This window comes from Brachionichthys hirsutus, chromosome 8 (genome assembly GCF_040956055.1).
Source record: "Brachionichthys hirsutus isolate HB-005 chromosome 8, CSIRO-AGI_Bhir_v1, whole genome shotgun sequence".
NCBI classification, from domain to species: Eukaryota; Metazoa; Chordata; class Actinopteri; order Lophiiformes; family Brachionichthyidae; genus Brachionichthys; species Brachionichthys hirsutus.
The window spans coordinates 16,032,309-16,048,376 of record NC_090904.1 but is presented as its reverse complement, the minus strand read 5'-3'; the positions used below and the strand labels follow the sequence as shown (position 1 = coordinate 16,048,376).

At 46.7% G+C, this 16,068-nt stretch overlaps 1 protein-coding gene across 1 annotated transcript in view; it reads left to right on the top strand.

Annotated features, from left to right (window-relative positions):
* The window catches only part of chd5 (chromodomain helicase DNA binding protein 5), a 109,745-nt gene that overhangs the window by 38,213 nt on the left and 55,464 nt on the right, over positions 1-16,068 (top strand). Inside the window, exons 27-33 of the mRNA XM_068742181.1 lie at positions 205-338; positions 11,097-11,241; positions 12,063-12,222; positions 12,344-12,420; positions 12,549-12,693; positions 12,778-12,855; positions 12,940-13,083. Coding sequence (XP_068598282.1) covers positions 205-338; positions 11,097-11,241; positions 12,063-12,222; positions 12,344-12,420; positions 12,549-12,693; positions 12,778-12,855; positions 12,940-13,083 — 883 coding nt within the window. The remainder of the gene's footprint in view (positions 1-204; positions 339-11,096; positions 11,242-12,062; positions 12,223-12,343; positions 12,421-12,548; positions 12,694-12,777; positions 12,856-12,939; positions 13,084-16,068) is intronic.

Sequence of the window (16,068 nt, the reverse complement as noted above, 5' to 3'; positions counted from 1 at the left end):
TAAGAAAAGGAACTGCATGCTCAATTTGTGTGCCGTGTGGCAGGCCAAATCTAACGTTTCTCGACAAACGCAGGGGCCATGTAACATCTGACCACGGACACAATCAGGATTATTAATCACATTTAGAAACATGACATGACATGAAGCAACATTTATTGTATTTTGTGACTTTTTTAAATGTAATCACATTGTGTTTAAAAATAGGTCTTGGGCTTCAATGCTCGCCAGAGGAAAGCATTCCTCAATGCCATCATGCGCTGGGGGATGCCTCCCCAGGATGCCTTCAACTCCCATTGGCTGGTTAGAGACCTGAGAGGGAAGAGTGAGCGTGAGTTCAGGTAATGCACTGGTGTTATTGTTTCAGGTTAATCCACGATGACCGACGTCTCCACAGAACGGAGTATACGTTCTATAAATAGATTTCAACATTTGAAATAGTCCAGAGCTATTGTTATTTTAAGTATAGCTCTGGCACATAGTTACTGCTCTTACTACGGATAAACTAATGAGTACTGTTAGTACTACTTACTGGTACTTACTGGTACTGCTGTCATAGGGCCAGCCTCTCCTCCAACATCATGAACTCTTGGACAATAACCTCAACTATGATCACCGTATTGATTATTTCCAGCACATGGAGACAGTAATACCTTCATTTATTAGATGCTTTATATATGACTGAAGTATTTGTTTACGCCTCACCTTTACAGTCCTGTGCAGACCGTTACTAGTTATTTACTTACTGCTTACAAGCTATTATTAATGCTACTTAAATTAAATCTATTACTACTTGATTGTTCTTTTTTGTCTTACTTTTCCTATTATCATCCTCCATTATTCGTGGTTTGTAATTGGTTGTAATATTGTGTTTGCACCTGGGTTGGTTATATATTAGATCAGGGGTCACCAACCTTTTTGAAGCCGAGGGCTACTTTCTGGGTACCGATTCATGCAAAGGGCTACCAGTTTGACACACTTCTGAAATAAAACACGGGCTTTCTCCGCTTGCGGGGCGCTGCCCCGGGGGGGTAGTTAGCGGGGTAAAATGTTTCGACCCAGTCGGAAATTTCTCTCCACATTGAGCCGCTTTGTCATCGGCACAGTCGCCCCCAAGTGAAGCACACAGGATGTAAAAAACAGTGATAAATTCCAGATTCACAGTGGTAAAAAAAAAAAGGACTCCTCCTCCCGTTCACTGTTAAAGTGACGTGTTTTTTGGATTTTTTTCAGCAACGTTTTCGGGGTTCTCTCCTTCACTGCGCCCGCAAACTGATCTTTACGCAACAAATATCAGCAGGGATTTATGTCAGCTGCCGCTGATCTCATACAAGACATGTTTAGAACCTTTTTTCAATATTAATTTACATTTAACACCAATGAAAAAGTCAAATTGTCCGTAGCGTGTGCGACGCCTCTCACCCGTACTCCACTGGGATTGGCTCCAGTAACTCCCGTGACCCCGCCTCTCACCCGTACTCCACTGGGATTGGCTCCAGTAACTCCCGTGACCCGCAGAGCGGATGAAGCAGGTGTGGAAGAGACGATCGTCTCATCGACAAGAAAATGGATTGATGGATAGAAACAAAAACTTTAGACGCAGCTCCCTGGTAAGGGGCTATGGAAAGCTATTTTTAGAAGGGCTCACAGGCGACTCACAAGGTCCTTGCGGGACTAGGATGGAAGTAGTCAAAAATAGCAAAATATGATATAAATGTACACTCAATGATATTGTACACTTAGCAAATCTATAGGCCATGTGTTCTGCTTAAATCAATTTAATGCTATTCATACCCATCTGTTTCCATGGAGACGAGATGACCTCAGTCCTCGTCTCCAGCCCTTTTATCTTCCTTGTAGGTCTCGCGTGTTGCTGGAGCCTAGCACTGCTGACTACAGGCAAGGGGCAGGGAGGCAGGGAGGCAGGGTACACCCCGAACGCATTTCCAGCACATCTCGGGGCCACCCGAAAGACAAACAAACACTCAACAACACACACACCTAGAATTTATTTTTGACGTGATCAATTTACCTAAGCTGCATATTTTTGAAGGTGGGAGGAAGCCTTACACGCAGACACAGGGAGAACTTTCGGGTGTCTCTGGATGTTTTGTCTTCTGGGTGGCCCAGCATGTGTGCGTGTGTGTGTGTGCTGGTTGGTGTGTGTGTGTGTGTGGGGGGGGGGGGGTGTTCTCTACACCCCCATGTTGAGGTTTCCATCCAGTTCCAGGTGTCCAACACTTTCCAAGAAAGGCAGGACGCCTGAACATCTCCACAGTGAACTTGATGTTCTGATCCACCGTATTGATGTGGTCTGTAAAGGCCCCCACTTCTTGGGTCCGGATTTTTACCCAGTGTGTCATCCACAATCCTGAACCAATGGCTGGGGGTCGTCCACATACCTGAACCAATGGCTGGAGCTATCCACAATCCTGAACCAATGGCTGGGGGTCATCCCTGTAAACGAGGTCAGGGCCTTGCTTTCCACCTGTTCCATGTACATGTTGGCTACTATTGGAGGTACCGGTGAACCAGTGGTAACACCATGTTTCTGTCTGTAGTATTTATCTCTGTACTGGAAATAGGGGGGAGTCAGACAGAGATCCAGCAGCAGATGTGGTCTGCGGTGTTCTGTCTGGTAGAGTTTGGGCTTACAGACGTGCAGCGTGGCCAACAAGAGGCGCTAGGATGGTGGCTCTGTTGTAGGTGGCTAATACTCCTGGGGAGTCTGATTGCCTTGGTGGTTTCGGTCCCTTCTTTGTTTATCTAGTATCTCTCTCTACCCGTCTCTCAGAACTCAAGAAGCCTCTTTGATAAGGGTGAAACGTCTTTGATCTAAACCAGTGGTTCTTAACCTTGTTGGAGGAACCGAACCCCACCAGTCTCATATGCACATTCACCGAACCCTTCTTTGATTTTTTTCAAATTCCAGACATAGGTATATGATTTTTTAATGGTGCACAAAATGAACCGTGCATGAACTCACCAGAAATTACAAACCGGCAAATCAGTGTGATTCTGCTGTTGCCTTTGAGAGACCAGTTCAGGTGCGTGGCTTCACCTTCACCTTGGTGCCGCTCTCATGTCATGTTCACAGCAAAGTCTGTTCCTTTTCTTCGTTTTTATGTCCAGCATCCTCAAAGGATTGCTCACAAAGATATGTTGTAACAAATGTTATAAAACATTCCTGCGTTTCTTAGCAATAACAATTCCCCATCTCCATGTCGCTTCAAAAAGTGTTCCTTAATTTTTGCCGGTGCGAGACTAGAGCTGCTCAACTTGGCATTGAAACTCATGCAGATTCTCCCCCTGGAAAGCTTATTGTATTTATTGTTTTTTTTGTTTAATGTTTTGTATTTAAAAAAAAAATATTAATAAAATAAAAAAATCATGCCGATAGGATGCTGACTCCCATCACGTTCCGTTATGCATGTGAATCCATGTTGGACATATTCGTCCGACCACTTTATTTTTTTGCTCGACATAGTTAGTCTGGTGTTGTGAGATGTGTCTCGCTCCTGTGTTGGGATGGGTCGCTCATTGTGTGAATGCGAGTGCATGTGTGCGTGCAGCTGAGGTGTGCGCTCTTCCCGTGACAGAGAGAGCAAGAGAGAGAGAAAAGCATAGAGCGAAGGAAGCGCAGAGATAGATGTATGCGAGAATAAAACAGCTTCATCTATTCAGCAGGTCTGGCGTGTCCCTAGCATTACTGCACTTTAGCTTCGTTCACCAGCGTGAAGTTGGCTAGCTAACCCCGGCGGAAGAAGCAGCCTTCGGCCCTGGAGAGGAGTGATCTCCCCAGTGTCACCCAACTACGGTTCGGAGACCAGAACCGGAAAGGTTTAACAATGGATTAAAATATTAAGAAGTCACACGACGTACGACCACGACAGTCACACGTTGAATACAGAGCGCACTAAATTCCCCTCAGCACTGATTGGCCAAGCAATGTAATGTGGTCATCAGCAGCCAGTGATGGCTAAGTGGGGCGTGTCATCACGAATTGACACGATGAGTCGGGTGTGTCTTGACCTCCACGGCGGAGGCTCCGCCGAACCCCTGAGACCGACTCACCGAAACCCTAGGGTTCGACCGAACCCCGGTTAAGAACCAGTGATCTTGTCACGGACCAAGGCAGGTAAGAATCCAAATTCAAGACAGTAGATGGGGAATCCAAAAACTGAGATTTATTGTTTGTTACCGGGTAGTCAGTCCGAAACAGCAGACAAATCCTGATAGGGGCAGGCAATGAGGCAGTTCCAGAAATCAGCAGCAGCAGGGGTCACAAACGGGGTAATCCGAATGGACAGGCAGACAGATCCCAAGGGGCAGGCAAAGAGACGAAATCCAGGAATCAGGCAGGGTCGAAACATGGGGGATCAGTCTGGAATGCTGGAGAGTAGGAATCATCACTGACAATCTGGCAGGGGTGTGGTGTCTGAGTAGAGTATATGTAGAGTCAGGGCGGATGAGAGATGTGTTGCAGGTGATGACAGGAGCACAGGAGAGGGGAAGACAGGGGGAGTTAGTGGGGAAAGGACACCGGCCCGCCCCAAGGTGTGAAAGATCTAGCTTGAAAAAGTCCAGTCGATTCTTGGTTTTTGCTATTCGTGGCCGTTAATCAGAGGTTAACAGGTCGTTTAACACATGACTGTGGTTACAAGACAAACACAAACTAGTGTTCCATATTTATATTGCTTGATGTGGGTTGAGTTTTTGTTTGCCAGGGTGGCGCTGTGTACTCAAGCATATCTGATACTATTTGGAGTAGAAACATATTATTGGTGATATTATGGGTCTAAATCAGCCTATGGTTTACACTATATTGTTCTTATTATCATAAATTAATAAGCATAAATTTCCACATTTCTTTATTGATAATGATTTTAAAGATTGATAATATGAAGGAGGTGGTTAACAAGTTTAATCAGTTCTTTGTAAGTGTTGGCACACAATTGGCAGAAAAAATACCCAATACAATATTGACTCTTCTCTGATTGGAGAAGGCATTCGACCGTGTCCCTCGGGGAGTCCTGTGGGGGGTGCTCCGGGAGTATGGGGTGTCGGACCCCCTGATACGGGGTGTCCGCTCCCTATATGACCGGTGCCAGAGCTTGGTCCGCATTGCCGGCAGTAAGTCGGACCTATTTCCAGTGCGGGTTGGACTCCGTCAGGGCTGCCCTTTGTCACCGATTCTGTTTGTAACTTTTATGGACAGAATTTCTAGGTGCAGCCAGGGCGTTGAGGGGGTTCGGTTTGGTGACCTCAGGATTGGGTCACTGCTTTTTGTAGACGATGTGATCTTGTTGGCTTCATCAGGCCGTGCCCTCCAGCTCTCACTGGATTGGTTTGCAGCCGCATGTGAAGCGGCCGGGATGAGAATCAGCACCTCCAAATCCGAGGCCATGCTTCTCAGCCGGAAAAGGGTGGAGTGCACCCTCCAGGTCGGGGAGGAGATCCTGCCCCAAGTGGAGGAATTCAAGTACCTCGGGGTCTTGTTCACGAGTGAGGGAAGGATGGAGCGAGAGATCGACAGACGGATCGGTGCAGCGTCTGCAGTGATGCAGACCCTGCATAGATCCGTCATGGTGAAGAGAGAGCTGAGCCGAAAGGCGAAGCTCTCGATTTACCGGTCGATCTCCGTTCCTACCCTCACCTATGGTCACGAGCTTTGGGTAGTGACCGAAAGAACAAGATCCCGTGTACAAGCGGCTGAAATGAGCTTCCTCCGTAGGGGGGCTGGGCTCTCCCTTAGAGATAGGGTGAGAAGCTCAGTCATCCGGGAGGAGCTCGGAGTAGAGCCGCTGCTCCTCCGCGTTGAGAGGAGCCAGATGAGGTGGCACGGACACCTATTTAGGATGCCTCCTGGTGAGGTGTTCAGGGTACGTCCCACCAGGAGGAGACCACGGGGAAGACCCAGGACACGCTGGAGAGACTATGTCTCTCGGCTGGCCTGGGAACGCCTCGGGATCCCCCCGGAAGAGCTAGAGGAAGTGGCCGGGGAGAGGGAAGTCTGGGCTTCCCTGCTTAGGCTGCTGCCCCCGCGACCCGGCCCTGGATAGGCGGAAGAAGATGGATGGATGGATGGATGGACTATTGACTGGAACTTTCGAGGAAGTTATGGAAAGGAATTCCTCTTCAATGTTTGCAATACAGGAAAATGAAATTATAAATACTGATGATTATGATATAGACATTCATTCATTGTCCCAACCGCTTAATCCGTTATCGGGTCGCGGGCCAAGCTGGAGCCAATCCCAGCAGTCAATGGGCGAGAGGCAGGGGACACCCTGGACAAGCCGCCAGTTCATCGCAGCCACACACAATTTAGCGTAACCAATGAGCCTAGGCTGCAGGTCTTTGGTGGTGGGAGGAAGCCGGAGAACCCAGAGAGAACCCACGCAGACACGGGGAGAACCCGGAGAGAACCCATGCAGACACGGGGAGAACCCGGAGAGAACCCATGCAGACACGGGGAGAACATGCAAACTCCTCACAGAATGGCCACAAGTCAGAGACGAACCCGCGACCATCTCGCTGTGAGGCAACAGTGCTAACCACTGCGCCACCGAGCCGCCCATGATATGGACATGAAGATGCTAAAAAAAAGTCATCATGGGGATCTCTAAACCACTTACTCACATCTTCAATCTTTCATTTCAAACTGGGCAATTTCCACAACATATGAAGATAGCAAACGTTATACCGATATACACAACTGCGGATTGACACTTTTTCACTAATTACAGGCCAGTCTCTCCTCTTCCTCAATTTTCAAAAATCCTAGAAAAACTTTTTTCTTACAGATTAGACCAGGGGTGTCAAACTCATTTCACATCGCGGGCCTCATTGAAAAATATAGTAATGCACTTTAAGATTAAATGAGACTCATAAAGGGCTTTTTAAACCATTTACACATGGCAGATGTCACAGGGCGCTTCCTAGAGTGCGACCCGAAGCAGCTCTACCTGCCTTGTCTTTTACTTGTTTTTTAAACCTTTTTAGTTTTGGTTTTAGGCGTTTTAATTCGTCCCTTGTGTGTTGAAAGTTGTGTTGTCTCAGTATATGGATTTTTGGCTCATTTGCACAGTTATATGCGCTTTTGCTCCTCCTGACGCTACTATGGACGCTTCCGTGTCGGGAGTTGCTGGACACCATGGTGGCTCTGCGAGGCGCATCACTTTCACCCGCGAACAGAGATGTCCCGGTGGGAATCCCCCCGAGCTGTTCAGACCGTTCAGCCCGTTCAGCCCAGAGACGGCGCCATCTCTGCGGCCCACCCGATCCAGGAAGAGAGGACGGAGGGGAGGCGTACGTCGAAGACTGAAGCGCCTGAGCCCGAACGACCGCCGCCACCTTCGGTGCTGCTCTCTAACGCCCAGTCCATTAGGAACAAGGTGGATGAGCTGGAGGCATGGGCCAAATTCAAGCAGGAAATAAAAGAATCCTGCCTTTTAGCGTTCACTGAGACTTGGCTCAGTGAAACGGACCGGGATGACGCCCTACTTATAAGCGGGTTCCGTGGCCCATTTCGGATGGATCGATCTCCAGAGATCACGAGGAAGAGCCGTGGAGGAGGAGTATGCTTTAGTTGTAAGTCGAAAGACGCATCATAAACATCATTACTGAGCATTTGTCCATATACTGAGTGTCTTTTTTAATATATATATATTTTTTTATTTTTTTATTATGTTTGTATTGTATGTTCTGGTAGACTGCTTAAACTGAATTGCCCCTTGGGATAAATAAAGTTGTCTGAATCTGAATCTGAAAATCTAAATGGAATCCCTGCCTGCAGCTTTAAACTAAAGAGAGTACTATTAAATGTGTAAGGAAGGAAGTATTCACCTGTCCTGTAAACTTCAACTTGTGTAACCTTCATGCATGAAACACACACACAATGCATGCTGAACATGCATGGAGCTGCATGAACAGCAGCATCCCAGCATGCTCTCTGCTCCTGAAGCTGCTCACTAACATTAAATCAGCACAGGAAGGACTCTTCTTCACAGAGCTGCATGAACAGCAGCATCCCAGCATGCTCTCTGCTCCTGAAGCTCACTAACATTAAATCAGCACAGGAAGGACTCTTCTTCACAGAGCTGCATGAACAGCAGCATCCCAGCATGCTCTCTGCTCCTGAAGCTCACTAACATTAAATCAGCACAGGAAGGACTCTTCTTCACAGAGCTGCATGAACAGCAGCATCCCAGCATGCTCTCTGCTCCTGAAGCTGCTCACTAACATTAAATCAGCACAGGAAGGACTCATCTTCACAGAGCTGCATGAACAGCAGCATCCCAGCATGCTCTCTGCTCCTGAAGCTGCTCACTAACATTAAATCAGCACAGGAAGGACTCATCTTCACAGAGCTGCATGAACAGCAGCATCCCAGCATGCTCTCTGCTCCTGAAGCTGTTCACTAACATTAAATCAGCACAGGAAGGACTCTTCTTCACAGAGCTGCATGAACAGCAGCATCCCAGCATGCTCTCTGCTCCTGAAGCTGTTCACTAACATTAAATCAGCACAGGAAGGACTCTTCTTCACAGAGCTGCATGAACAGCAGCATCCCAGCATGCTCTCTGCTCCTGAAGCTCACTAACATTAAATCAGCACAGGAAGGACTCTTCTTCACAGAGCTGCATGAACAGCAGCATCCCAGCATGCTCTCTGCTCCTGAAGCTGCTCACTAACATTAAATCAGCACAGGAAGGACTCTTCTTCACAGAGCTGCATGAACAGCAGCATCCCAGCATGCTCTCTGCTCCTGAAGCTCACTAACATTAGATCAGCACAGGAAGGACTCATCTTCACAGAGCTGCATTCTTTCAGTGCAAACAGCGTCTCAGGCAGCATCTAAAGGCGTTAGTCTCGTCTGCACTGCTTTGGTTTTGGGCCTGAAACTTGGCATCTTTTTACCTGCACAGGTGCATCAGCATCAGGTGTCACTCTCAGAATGTCATTGAAGTGCTTGTGTGTGAGCCTTGAACGCATTTTAGTTTTATTGATCATTACTGACTGAACGTGTTCTCAAAGGTAGGTCGTCCCAAACGTGCACAGTTCTGTGCAGCAGGGCTGCTCATTTGGGGTTCCTGCAATAGATACTGATCAAATGGGTCCAGACCTACGGAGGCTAATCTGCCCTTCAGATCTGCGTCACATTGCAGATCAATTATTTCTAGCTGGATGTCGACACATCAGAAGCTTTACCTGTGAAAGGTGTCCTGGTGTAGCAGCAACAACCTGGAGCTGAACAGCCAGAAAACAGTGGAGATGATCGTGGACTTCAGGAAAGTCACAGCCCCACCGCCCCCCCTCCCCCTCACAGACTCCCCTACCCCCATCTCCATCGTGGACTCTTTCTGCTTCCTGGGCACCACCATCACCCGGGACCTCAAGTGGGAGCCGACCATCAGCTCCCTCATCAAGAAGGCTCAGCAGAGGATGTACTTCCTGCGGCAGCTGAGGAAACTCAAGCTGCCAACCCAGATGTTGGTGCAGTTCTACACCTCCATCGTGGAGTCTGTCCTCACCTCCTCCATCACCGTGTGGTACGCTGGCGCCACCACCAGGGACAGACACAGACTGCAGCGCATTGTACGTGCTGCAGAGAAGGTGATCGGCTGCAAGCTGCCATCGCTCCAGGACCTGCAGGTCTCCAGGACTCGGAGGCGTGCAGGTCGGATCACAGCCGACCCTTCCCACCCTGGACATGGACTCTTTGACCCTCTCCCCTCAGGCAGGAGGCTACGGTCCATCCGGACCAGAACCTCCCGCCACAAGAACAGCTTCTTTCCCTCGGCTGTAAGACTCATGAACAATCAATAACTCTGTCTCTTGAACATTCATAACTGAAAATACATTTCTGGGAGTGATAATCGACAACAACATTTGCTGGAAACCTCACATTAAGTATGTTAAATCAAAAGTGTCTCGCAGTATTTTAGTCCTTGTCAAAGCAAAGCATGTCTGAGATCAAAAAGCTTTATTCATTCTATACAACTCTAATCATCCCATATCTAGATTGTTTGGAGATATGGGGAAACTACATCCACTTCATTTTGCAAAAAAGAGCAATACGTATCATTCATAAAGTAGATTATAAAGCACACACTAATGATTTATTCTGCCAATCTCAAAGTCTGAATTTTTTGATTTGGTACAGTATAAAACAGTTCAAGTTTTATACAAGCAAATAATTATTTATTACCACATAACATACAAAAAATGTTTCAGGGCTACAATTTCAGAAATATGTCGAATCTAAAGGTCCATAGAATACACACAACAAAGAAAGGTTTTTGTGTTACTGTCTGTGGAATAGACTCATGAAATGAATGAAATAGACTAATGAAATGAAAAATATGTTGAGTTTGACTTTATTTAAAAGAAGGCACAAAGAAAAGATCTTACAAACATACAACACCTAACACAATCGCTCGTGGGTCAAAACATGGGGGGAATTACTATCTTCATTAGCAAAAAATGTTGACTATACAAAGGTAGCGGATGCTATGTACATTAGCTAGAAAAGGAAAAAATAGAGATAATGTTTAAATTTAGAAGGGGGTAGGATTAAATAAGTACATACTTCTTCCTACTCCTTTTCGCTCATGTAAACTGCATAGTTAGTGCATTATGGATTATGCATTATGGCTATTATTATTATTTGATTATTATTTATTATTATTTAATTACTATTACATGTGATGCGTGTGTGTGGACATGTCTTTATATATGTATGTATGTATATGTGTGCATGTATTCGGCGTTGTTTTATCATTTTTATTCTTTGTTGTTTACATGATCGAAATAAATAAAAAAATAAAATAAATACTACTATGTAATTATCACCATATTCATTTCTACCATGTTTTCCTGCTGCATTTACTTCTGTATTTTTCTTTCTCCAAAACCTCTTCTGCTCTGAGTTTATTCGTTTTTATTTCAGTGTATGAGAATAATAAAAACATTGTCTATTAAATATTCAAGATATACTCACAAGATGCTTCCCGAACATAAATACTGCACATACTTGTCCACGCTGCTTTTGACAGTGACATTGTACATTTTAAATTGGTCTTTTTCTCCATCAGGGCCTACGTGTCTCTATTCATGAGGCATCTGTGTGAGCCGGGGGCCGACGGCGCAGAGACCTTCGCTGACGGCGTCCCACGTGAGGGACTGTCTCGGCAGCACGTCCTCACCAGGATTGGAGTCATGTCACTTGTCAGGAAAAAGGTAGTGGTAATTATACCAAAATATAAAGACTGAAATCTGCTAGAGAACTATGGGAATAGAACATGTAGGTAAAGCTACGCAAATAGACACAAGAAGGAAAAAAGTACTCGTTGACTATGTTGTTGTTGTCATACCAACCACAATTTATTTGCTTTTTGTTTGCAGCGAAACAAAAAGATACAGAAGAAAGCGAGCAAGAAGTTTCTGGGATTTCAGTCTCTTTTTATGGCTCTCGAAGTCTGAGTGTAAATTCTCCAGAAAGTTTCTGTTGCTTTTAGCCGCTCTACAAAACGTCTTAAGAATCTGAGCTTCAACACTGATCAGCATTTTATAGTTTTCATTTTGAAGTATTTATTTTGAACATGGTGGAAATTGCATAATTACCTTATTTTGTTGTTCCTGTAGCAGCTTGGAATCTGACCCAGAATCAGGTCATAATGTACATGACTGGTACATGCAGCATAATGTTTGCTGCATTTAAATCTTTATTCATATTCACTGCTTTGTGTGTTGCAAACATTATGAATTACATTTAACATTTAATAGAAATACTCAAGCTTGTTTTTTATATGCACCTGTTACTGGTTTGGCTAAATCTGCTACATGATTGCTATTTTTGTTATTCGTTTTTTGTACATAATAAAACTTATGAAACACTAAACTAAATAGATGTTTTACCAGAATTAAAGAAGAGTTGGAGCTATGAACAAACGAGAATGAACCATTTAGCACCTTTACTTTACAAATGTGCATTTTATTTACTTGGTGACGAAAGATTTAACGGTTGATTTTATTACAGCTGAACAATTATCTGTTTTGAGGTGCAAGAGTTTGAGCATGTCAACGGGAAGCTGAGCTCTCCTGACCTCGTTCCCATCGGCATGGAGCTGAAGAAGCTGACTGAGAGTTTATCCTCCGATCCCAACACCCCGGTGCCGGCCAGCCCAGTAGCCACGCAGCCCGGCACTCCTATCCCAACGGGTCAGAGCCAAAGAGCCTCGCTGGTCGCCTCGCTGGTCGCCTCCATCCGGCTGCGACTGTAAAGTAAAGCTCATATTTCAGTGTGGATATTAAAGCTGAGTTGCTGTTTTCCGAGTTACAGAGAGAAGCGAATGTCTCCTGGGTATCGCTGAGGACAAGGAGACAGCGCAAGATTGTAAGAAACTGTCAGAGAAAGAAGTGAGTCCTTTTGTCTTCTGCTGTACTTCACCTCCATTTCTGTCTTTCATTTCCACACTCCACTATACGCATTCCTAAGGGACACTTTCATTTTGTCCTTGTGTTGCTTCGTTTGTTTGCCCCCTCAGTTGACCTCCAATGCAGAGCCACCATCTGTCTCTGGGAAAGGGGCTGACCTTGAGCAGAGCAAGGCCAGCTCAGAGGACAAAACAGGAGATGAGTCTGCCAACCCCAAAGAGTCCACTTTGAGACAGAAAGAAACCTCACCCAACGGTTAGCAGCACAGGACAATCTCGTTTCATTTCTTTCTTTCCGTCACTTTGACTTTTGATCAAGTCTTTTTTTTCTTGTACGTAGTAGAAACCGACAAAGAAACAGGACAAGGAGGTAGCGTGTCTCCTCTGGCAAAAGCTGAAGACAAGGAAAATGAGTCAGGTACACATGGCAGGACATCTCACGTTCAGCAACGACACACAAGTCATCTGTCCCATCCGTCCCATCTGTCCATTGCTGTTTCAGTGGACGTGAAGACTGAGGACGCGCTAGACGCTCGACTGAATGGAGACAAAGATGCTTTGGATGAGATGGATGAGACCAGGAAAGAGGATAAAAATGGATTTCAATCAAAGTTCATGTTTAACATAGCTGATGGAGGTTTTACAGGTGAGAATACTTCAATCCTAGTGAGCCAGCAGTGATACTGCATGTTTAAAACATGTACTCAAACATGATTCCAGAATGAGAGAGCTTTCATATGAATGTACGTTTTACTATATTAACTGGCAAACATGTCATTCAAAGTTCAAATGAAAGTGTCGTCGTTGTTTTTTCCAGCCATGAGTAGTTCTGCGTCTCAACGGAGAAAAGCATTTTCATGTTTTGACACATTTAGCCAGATCCGGGTCGCGGGTTTACGCTGGAGCCTGTCCCAGCTGACTATGGGTGGAGGCTGGGGACACCCTGGATAAGTCGCCAGTTTATCGCAGCACTATTGCACAAGATGTACGTGCACATTCATTGTGTTTTCAGAGGCTTTTCTGGCAGAGCTGTTTGAGACAGGAATGAGGGACACTGTCCTGCAGCATCTGTTTGAGACAGGAATGAGGGACGCTGTCCTGCAGCATCTGTCAGAGACAGAAAAGAGGGACGCTGTCCTGCAGCATCTGTTTGAGACAGGAATGAGGGACGCTGTCCTGCAGCATCTGTTTGAGACAGAAATGAGGGACGCTGTCCTGCAGCATCTGTTAGAGACAGAAATGAGGGACGCTGTCCTGCAGCATCTGTTTGAGACAGAAATGAGGGACGCTGTCGTGCAGCATCTGCTTGAGACAGAAATGAGGGACGCTGTCCTGCAGCATCTGTTTGGGACAGAAATGAGGGACGCTGTCGTGCAGCATCTGCTTGAGACAGAAATGAGGGACGCTGTCCTGCAGCATCTGTTAGAGACAGAAATGAGGGACGCTGTCCTGCAGGATCTGTTTGAGACAGAAAAGAGGGACGCTGTCCTGCAGCATCTGTTTGAGACAGAAATGAGGGACGCTGTCCTGCAGCATCTGTTTGAGACAGAAATGAGGGACGCTGTCCTGCAGCATCTGTTAGAGACAGAAATGAGGGACGCTGTCCTGCAGGATCTGTTTGAGACAGAAAAGAGGGACGCTGTCCTGCAGCATCTGTTTGAGACAGAAATGAGGGACGCTGTCCTGCAGCATCTGTTTGAGACAGAAATGAGGGACGCTGTCCTGCAGCATCTGTTAGAGACAGAAATGAGGGACGCTGTCCTGCAGCATCTGTTAGAGACAGAAATGAGGGACGCTGTCCTGCAGCATCTGTTTGAGACAGAAATGAGGGACGCTGTCCTGCAGCATCTGCTTGAGACAGAAATGAGGGACGCTGTCCTGCAGCATCTGTTAGAGACAGAAAAGAGGGACGCTGTCCTGCAGCATCTGTTTGAGACAGGAATGAGGGACGCTGTCCTGCAGCATCTGTCTGAGACAGAAATGAGGGACGCTGTCCTGCAGCATCTGTCTGAGACAGAAATGAGGGACGCTGTCCTGCAGCATCTGTTTGAGAAGAAATGAGGGACGCTGTCCTGCAGCATCTGTTTGAGAAGAAATGAGGGACGCTGTCCTGCAGCATCTGTATGAGACAGAAATGAGGGACGCTGTCCTGCAGCATCTGTTAGAGACAGAAAAGAGGGACGCTGTCCTGCAGCATCTGTTTGAGACAGAAATGAGGGACGCTGTCCTGCAGCATCTGTTAGAGACAGAAATGAGGGACGCTGTCCTGCAGCATCTGTTAGAGACAGAAATGAGGGACACTGTCCTGCAGCATCTGTTTGAGACAGAAATGAGGGATGCTGTCCTGCAGCATCTGTTTGAGACAGAAATGAGGGACGCTGTCCTGCAGCATCTGTTTGAGACAGAAAAGAGGGACGCTGTCCTACAGCATCTGTTTGAGACAGAAATGAGGGACGCTGTCCTGCAGCATCTGTTTGAGACAGAAAAGAGGGACGCTGTCCTGCAGCATCTGTTTGAGACAGGAATGAGGGACGCTGTCCTGCAGCATCTGTTTGAGACAGAAATGAGGGACGCTGTCCTGCAGCATCGGTTTGAGACAGGAATGAGGGACGCTGTCCTGCAGCATCTGTTTGAGACAGAAAAAAGGGACGCTGTCCTGCAGCATCTGTTTGAGACAGAAATGAGGGACGCTGTCCTGCAGGATCTGTTTGAGACAGAAAAGAGGGACGCTGTCCTGCAGCATCTGTTTGAGACAGAAATGAGGGACGCTGTCCTGCAGCATCTGTTTGAGACAGAAATGAGGGACGCTGTCCTGCAGCATCTGTTAGAGACAGAAATGAGGGACGCTGTCCTGCAGCATCTGTTTGAGATAGAAATGAGGGACGCTGTCGTGCAGCATCTGCTTGAGACAGAAATGAGGGACGCTGTCCTGCAGCATCTGTTAGAGACAGAAATGAGGGACGCTGTCCTGCAGCATCTGTTAGAGACAGAAATGAGGGACGCTGTCCTGCAGCATCTGTTTGAGACAGAAATGAGGGACGCTGTCGTGCAGCATCTGCTTGAGACAGAAATGAGGGACGCTGTCCTGCAGCATCTGTTAGAGACAGAAATGAGGGACGCTGTCCTGCAGCATCTGTCAGAGACAGAAAAGAGGGACGCTGTCCTGCAGCATCTGTTTGAGACAGAAATGAGGGACGCTGTCCTGCAGCATCTGTTTGAGACAGAAATGAGGGACGCTGTCCTGCAGCATCTGTTAGAGACAGAAATGAGGGACGCTGTCCTGCAGCATCTGTTTGAGACAGAAATGAGGGACGCTGTCGTGCAGCATCTGCTTGAGACAGAAATGAGGGACGCTGTCCTGCAGCATCTGTTAGAGACAGAAATGAGGGACGCTGTCCTGCAGCATCTGTCAGCGACAGAAAAGAGGGACGCTGTCCTGCAGCATCTGTTAGAGACAGAAATGGGGGACGCTGTCCTGCAGCATCTGTTAGAGACAGAAATGAGGGACGCTGTCCTGCAGCATCTGTTTGAGACAGAAATGAGGGACGCTGTCGTGCAGCATCTGCTTGAGACAGAAATGAGGGACGCTGTCCTGCAGCATCTGTTAGAGACAGAAATGAGGGACGCTGTC